The sequence below is a fragment of the Lactuca virosa genome, chromosome 6 (assembly GCF_052849685.1).
Source record: "Lactuca virosa cultivar CGN04683 chromosome 6, Lactuca_virosa_CGN04683_v6, whole genome shotgun sequence".
Taxonomy (NCBI): domain Eukaryota; kingdom Viridiplantae; phylum Streptophyta; class Magnoliopsida; order Asterales; family Asteraceae; genus Lactuca; species Lactuca virosa.
In genome coordinates this window covers 39,970,647-39,978,518 of record NC_136431.1, presented here as the reverse complement: position 1 = coordinate 39,978,518, position 7,872 = coordinate 39,970,647, and the positions used below count along the sequence as shown (strand labels likewise).

General features: G+C 41.4%; 1 protein-coding gene across 1 annotated transcript; it reads right to left on the bottom strand.

Moving 5' to 3' along the window:
* Positions 1–5,977: 5,977 nt before the first annotated feature.
* Positions 5,978–7,501, bottom strand: LOC145121459 (uncharacterized). The gene has a single exon (XM_079057203.1). It carries the CDS (start codon positions 7,499–7,501, stop codon positions 5,978–5,980), a length of 1,524 nt encoding a protein of 507 aa, XP_078913329.1.
* Positions 7,502–7,872: the final 371 nt, after the last annotated feature.

Genomic DNA, 7,872 nt, shown 5'->3' with positions numbered 1-7,872 from the left:
TTGCATGGTTACTTCACACCTCGTTTTGTGATCCTCGGTATCCCAGTCACAAAACTTGGAGGGCACACTCGAGATTGAAACATGCCTTTGAAAAGTTCATTGAATCTCAAAAGAATCTAGGAATTTCTAAGAACCAATTAAAAACCTAATATTTATATTTCGTTTTTCATGGTGGAAATTGGTGAATCGTCATTCACCTACCTTTCAAATATGTTATAGCTTGGATTACGGCATACCTCTTCTAAGTTATAATATATTGTGATTGGATCCTAGCCTTAACATTACATTTGGGTGTTTTATTAAGGACTCTCTTAATATCTAAACTAATCTTGTCCTCTTCTTTCAGATGTCTTCAAACAATGCTGCTTCTGGCTCTAATCCTAATGGCTCCTTTACCCTTATGAACTTGTGTGGGAAAGTCACTTTTGATGGATCCAACTTCAATGAATTGATCAGAAACATCAGGATGATTACCCGCTACGAGGACAAAGAATATGTCCTTAACAAGGAGCTTAAGGAGATTGATGAGACCACTGCAACTCCACAGGAGATCGCTGACTTCCGGGCACATGAAAGGGATGCTACAAAAGTGGCATGCATCATGTTGGCCACCATGACAGCGGAACTCCAAAAGTCCTATGAGGACTTCTGCCCTTTTGAAATGCACCAAGATCTGATGGAAAGATACCATCAAAGTGCACGACAAGAGAGGTATGAAATCATATGCTCTATCATAACAACCATGATGAAGGACGGGGAATCCGTCACGAGCCACATGCATAAAATGCAAAGGTATGTGGATCGGTTGCTGAAGCTTAATGTGAACTTCCCTGAGGAGCTTGTAATAGATATCATTTTGCACTCCTTACCATCGTGCTATGATCAATTCCGCATGACATATCACATGAATAAGGAAGAGGTCACACTCAGCAAACTTCAGGGACTCCTCAAGACCGCAGAAACAGGTCTTAAGGGTAAGTGGGTTGTTAACACTCCTACTCCAAACTCCGCCCCGGTTTTGGCAATCGGGAAAGGTAGAGGGAAGAAGAGGAAGAGCTCTTCGAAGGGTACCAAGGCTAGGACCCTTGATGGCTCTTCTTCAAGTGGAACCAAGAAAGGTTTTGTCACTCCTTCTTCTGACCCTAAAGAGGCTGAATGCTTCTATTGCCATGAAAAGTCACATTGGAAGCGGAACTGCCCAAAGTACCAGCAAGATGTGAAGGATGGGAAAGTTAAACCCAACCATGCAGGTATTTACACTATCTTATCTAATAACTCACCCCATTCTAACTCTTGGGTCCTTGATACCGGTTGTGGTATTCATATATGTTCTGATTTGCAGGGACTAAGAAGAAGTGAGAATGTGGAGCATGGAAGAATAAACTTAATCATGGGGAATAGGAAAGCTTTACCTGTCACCAAGATTGGAGTTTATACTTTATCGCTAAGTAGTGGGTTTAGTTTAGATTTGAATAAATGTTGTTATTCGCCAGAAATGGCAAGAAATATTATTTCCTTTCATGCATTGTATAAACAAGGTTTCACCTTTTCATTTGATAATGAAGTTGGTTCGATTAATGCTTTCTTTAATAATGTTCTTTATTTTAAAGCATTACCTTGTGATGGTGTGTATGAAACTGTATATGTGGTTGATAACTTAGGAAATAATGTATTGTGTATTGATTCTGTTAATGATAATAACTTGGATAAAGCATCATTATGGCATTGTCGTCTTGGACATATAAGCAAGAAACGCATAGGCCAACTCCAAAAGGATGGAGTATTGGAGTCATTTGACCTAAAGTCAGATGATAGTTGCGAATCATGCTTACTTGGAAAAATGACAAAGTCACCCTTCACAGGTTTTTGTGAGAGGGGTGAAGGTTTGTTGGATCTTATACACACGGATGTGTGTGGGCCCTTCAAACATGCCACAAGGGATGCTAATCTTTATTATTTGACTGTTACTGATGATTACAGTAGATATGGATATGTCTACTTAATCAAGCATAAGTCAGAGACTTTTGAGAGGTTTAAAGAGTTTAAACAGGAAGTCGAGAATCAATTGGGCAGGAACATTAAGATGCTTCGATCCGATCGAGGTGGTGAGTATCTTAGTTCAGAGTTCCTCGACTATCTTAGGGAATGTGGGATTGTCTCACAATTGACACCTCCCAGGACACCGTAGTTGAATGGTGTAGCTGAGAGGCGTAATCGAACCTTGTTGGATATGGTTCGTTCCATGATGAGTTGAGCTTCGCTACCAATCTCATTTTGGGGGTATGCCTTAGAGACTGCCGCCCATATCCTTAATCTAGTTCCCACAAAGAAAGTTGCCAAAACTCTTCATGAGATGTGGACTGGTAAAGTACCCAAACTAGACCACATTAAGATTGGGGGTTGCGAGGCTTTCGTGAGACGCGAGACTCATGATAAGCTCGAACCTCGAAGTGAGAGGTGTATTTTCATCGGCTACCCACAGAAATCCTTTGGTTACCTCTTCTACAGACCTAGTGAGAATGTGGTCTTTGTAGCTAGGAGGGCTTTATTTCGAGAGAGAGAGAGTTCATAAGCCAAGGAGATAGTGGGAGGCAAGTTGACCTTGAAGAAATTCAAGAGTCAAGTGGTGAAGGAACTTCAAACCCTAGCACTCAACTTGAGGAGGAAACTTCTGTTGAGCCAGTTGACAAGTCTGTACCTCTGAGGCGTTCCACAAGGGTTAGGAATGCACCTGAGCATTACTATGGATTCCATATTACTGCGGAAGGTGATACACTTATCAGTGATGAGACACTGATAGGTCTGGATGAACCTAATAGTTACGCGGAAGCCATGGCAGGCCCTGAGTCAGCCAAGTGGAAAGAGGCAATAGACAACGAGATACAGTCCATGTATGACAATCAAGTTTGGAACTTGGTTGAGAATGTACCATGTCGTAAGACTATAGGGTGCAAATGGATCTTCAAGAAGAAGACCGACATGGATGGTAATGTACACACTTATAAGGCACGACTGGTTGCAAAGGGTTTCTCACAAACTCCGGGAGTTGATTATGATGAGACCTTTTCTCCAGTGGCCAAGATTAAGTCTATTAGGGTTCTGTTAGCCATAGCCGCATTTCATGACTATGAAATATGGCAAATGGATGTCAAAACCGCTTTCCTTAATGGAAAGTTGGCTGAGGATGTTTACATGAGTCAGCCAGAGGGTTTTGTCAACACAGAGTACCCTAATAGAGTGTGTAAGCTTGAGAAATCCATTTATGGGTTAAAGCAAGCACCTCGCAGATGGAATCTTTGCTTTGATGAGAAAGTCAAGGAATTTGGCTTTTCTAGGGGTGAAGATGAATCTTGAGTATATGTCAAGGCTAGTGGGAGTATAGTTAGCTTTTTGGTATTGTATGTGGATGACATACTACTCATAGGAAATGACATCCCAACTCTGCAGGAAGTTAAGTCCTGGCTTGGGAAGTGTTTCTCTATGAAGGACCTAGGAGAAGCTGCCTATATTCTAGGGATAAGGATCTTGAGAGACCGGAGTAAAAGACTAATTGGACTTAGTCAGAGTACCTACTTGGATAAGGTGCTGAAGAGATTCGGCATGCAGGACTCCAAGAAATGAGAGTTACCCATCCAGAGTAACGCCAGATTAAGTAAGACACAAAGCCCTAGTACTGAGGCTGAGATACCAAAAATGAGTCGAATACCTTATGCTTCGGCTGTAGGATCGATCATGTATGCTATGACGTGTACTCGACCTGATGTAGCCTTTTCTTTGAGCATGGTTAGCAGGTATCAGGGGAACCCTGGCAAGGCACACTGGACTGCGGTAAAGAATATCCTCAAGTACCTACGGAGGACTAAGGACTGGGTCCTTACCCTCGGTGGGAGTGAAGACTTGAGAGTTGTAGGGTATAGTGATGCTAGCTTTCAGACTGATAGGGATAATTTCCGCTCTCAGTCAGGCTGGGTCTTTACCTTAAATGGAGGAGCAATTTCTTGGAAGAGTTCCAAGCAAGAGACAGTGGCTGATTCAACTTGCGAATCAGAGTATATAGCAGCTAGCGAGGCAACAAAGGAGGCGATATGGCTGAAGAACTTCATTGGAGACCTTGGAGTTGTACCAGCTATTAAAGAGCCAATGGAAATTTTCTGTGATAGTGAAAGTGTAGTTGCCTTAACCAAGGAACCAAGGGATCACGGGAGATCCAGACACATCGACAGAAAATACCATTTCATCAGACATCGAATAGAAGAAGGACTCCTCGTGGCAAATAGGGTATCATCGGATGAGAATCCAGCAGATCCCCTCACGAAGGGACTGACTCGGGTTAAGCATCTCCAGCATGCTCGGAGCATAGGGCTGAAGGATGATATTAAATTTAGTAGTTAGATAACCTTGAAATTTGTAAAGTGTAATTGACATTAGATGATGAATAAAAGGTGTTTTATTTATGAGTAAAGTGTTGCTATCTCTTGTCGATCGTTTACTATATTTCTTTTGCATGTTTTGACTTCCAGAATAATTATGTTTGGTATATCATATTATTCGAACCTCCACAGTCGGTCATATGTCGGAAGTAGGTATGAATCAAGACTTTCATGATTGGTTGCAGAGGTCTAAGTTGTTGGACATGGCTACAACACTCATGAGTGCTCATAAGTTCTGAGCATTGGACTCAACCCACGCTAACTGGAATCACTTCATGGAATTTATCTCGAGTGATCGTGAGACGGTAATATCATATAAGTCTTCAAACCTAGAGATATGATTTGTTACTTATGAGTTGGTTATGCATTGATTGTACGTTAACGCATTGGTAACTCGATGTTATAAAACGTGCTTTTGTGTATAATTCAATGAGTGGTAGAACAAACATATGAGTCGAAGTTTATCTGTTCCTTCTTGGATTAGAAGCTGATATCTGGGCCCCTCGATGATTTTGTTTTGACCTATGTACCGGGACCGGTCAGAACTAAGTTGATGTGTTCAATTAAGTTCTTTGTCAAACAAATCGGAAATCGGGAAACAAACTGCTGGACAATAAGTAAGACATTGTTCCATGTATTTGTCCGGCTGATATCTATAACAGAGGATTATATGATCACTTATCTTAAATGGCGTATCATCATCTTCTCAGTTCCGCGAGACCTTGAAAGAGCTACGATTGCCGATCGGTTCCTGAAGTATTGCAGTTATAGTTATTAGACTTATCCAAGTGGGAGACTGTTGGATAAGGTGTCTAAGTCCATAACTATTTCTGGTATGTACTTGACCCGACCCGGCATGGTCCATTTGGGTTGCATGGCACCATGCAATTGGATAAACTAAAATGAGAGAAATAACACTTATGGTTTATTAATATATTATAAGTTCTAATATATTAATAATATTATTTAATTAGTTTGATCAAGAATTAATTAAGTGATCAAAAGATAACTAATTAAATATATGGGTAGATTATGTAAATCTTCCATATCTTATATTGTGGGCTAAGAGGCTCCATGGATTATCAAGTTGGGTTCCACCCATAGGATGCTCCATGGATGCTCCATGGGAGTTACAAACCCATGGGTCATGGAAATGAAGAGTCATGACACATTAGGGTTTACATGGTGTAACCCTAGATGTGTCAACACTATATAAGAAACCCATTCTCCACCAATATCGGCGACACTAAGAAATAAGAGGGCTAGAGCCGATTTTGCAAGTGTAAGATTCTCTCAAAGTTTAATCCTTTGTATTTGGTATTGTGTGAAGCATTTGAGGCATCACACTTGGGTTGCTAGGCTCACAAGGTTTCAAGGATCATAATCAACAACAAGGTAAGTTATTCTATCTTTCATTCAAGTTAAAAATGTTCCCCATGTATGCTAGATAGGAATATAACCTTGGAATTCAACTTTGCATGATTATTAGACAAACATAGATCCAAGGTTATTAGGGTTGCATGTACACTTAGGAAGTGTTAGAATGCTCAAAACCCATCAAAAACAAGTTCATTGACTTGAACTAACACGTCCTCTAGTATACCTTTTGGGTGTACTATCGACCGGTCAGCAAGTTGAATGATTACACCGGTTTTGCTCAGTGTTCCTACACCAATTGATTTGTAAACAGAGTACAATAGGACATTTATAGATGCACCTAAATCAAGCATAACTCGAGGTACGTGAAGATTCCCCAATTTGCAAGGCACAGTAAAGACGTCGGGATCCTTGCACTTCGGGGGCATCCTCTTTTGCAAAACCGCTAAAATGTTCTCACCAACTTTTACCGTTTCATTACCTTTAAGTTTCTTTTTAGATATGCAGAGTTCTTTTAGGAACTTAGCATATCTAGGTACCTGTTTGATGGAATCAAGGAGTGGGATATTGACATGAACTTTCCGAAACATTTGCATGATCTCACTCTCCTCTCGTTCTTTCTTTGTGCTCACCAATCTTTCGGGGAATGGAGCGACTGGGGTATATTTGACTTCGGTGGTGGCAGGCTTCTTTTTGTTGGATTTTTCTTTATTTTCCTCCTCATTACTCGACTTCTTCACCACTATCTCCTCTATTTCTTTTTCTTGATCAACCGATATTGATGGGCCATAATAACTCTTTCCACCTCTCAATGTGATAGCACATACATTGGGCCTTGGCTTTGTCTCAGTTTGGGCAGGTAACTTTCCTTGAGATTCCAACCTACTAACCGAAGTAGCAAGTTGTGAAATTTGTTGCTCTAGGTTCTTGATGCTTGCTTTTTTCTCTTTTTGAAAGGTTTGGGTGCTAGTAGCCAAACTCTTCACTATGTCCTCTAAGGACATACTTGATGAACCCGCTTGTTGAGGTGGATGTTGTGGCTGCCTTGGATGGAAATTTTGAGGTTGAAATGATGGTCTTTGTTGGTATGGAGGTGGTTGTGTTGGTTGATAACCCATGCCTTGATTATGGTTCCACCCTTGATTGTCTCGGGGCTGATCATAAGCTCTTTGATTATTCCCGGAGTAGCCTCCCATCGCATTTGCTTCTTCATATTCTTCTTCTTGCAATTGAGGACACATATCAGTCGGGTGTCCCACTTGAGTGAAAATACCACAAGGACGGGGTGTGGATTGCACACCTTTGTCCTTAGCAAGCATCATTACCACCTTAGTCAACTCGGATAATTGAGCTTTAATTTGAGGAGTGTGCACCTCTTTTACACCTCGGGGTGCATCCGTATACCAATCTTCATCTTGACTAGTATGATTTGAATCATCCGCCATGTTTTTAATGAGATCCCGAATCTCAGTTGGGGTCTTGTCAGTCAAAGATCCTCCACTTGAAGCATTAAGAAGTCTTCTTTCCCAAGGAGTCATGCCTTCAATGAAGTATTGGAGGATTTGATACTCACTAATACCATGCTTTGGGCAACGGGCACAAAGCTTTTTGAACCTCTCCCAATATGTATGAAAGGCTTCTCTCTTGTGTTGTTTGATCCCAATTATCTCTCTTCTTAGGGCCGAGGATTTCATTTCTAGGAAATATTTGTCTAAGAAGAGGCGTGCAAGATCTACCCATGTGTTGATCGTTCCCGGTGGAAGGTCATAAAGCCAATCTTTTGCTGAGTCTTGCACTGCAAAGGGGAATGCCCTAAGCTTGATTTGGTCCTCCGTGACATTGTGTGGTTTCATGCCAACACACACAAGATGGAACTCTGTGAGGAATTTGTGGGGATCTTCATTTTCTAGGCCTCTAAAGGTTGGGAGGAGATGAATAAGACCAGATTTTAGTTCAAGGTTTGTGGCTGCCGGATTGGTGATGCAAAGAGGTTGTTGAGTAACCTCTTGCCTCTCCCATTGGCGAAGGGTTTGTTCGGGTGGAGGATTTGGAGGTGGATTCCCTC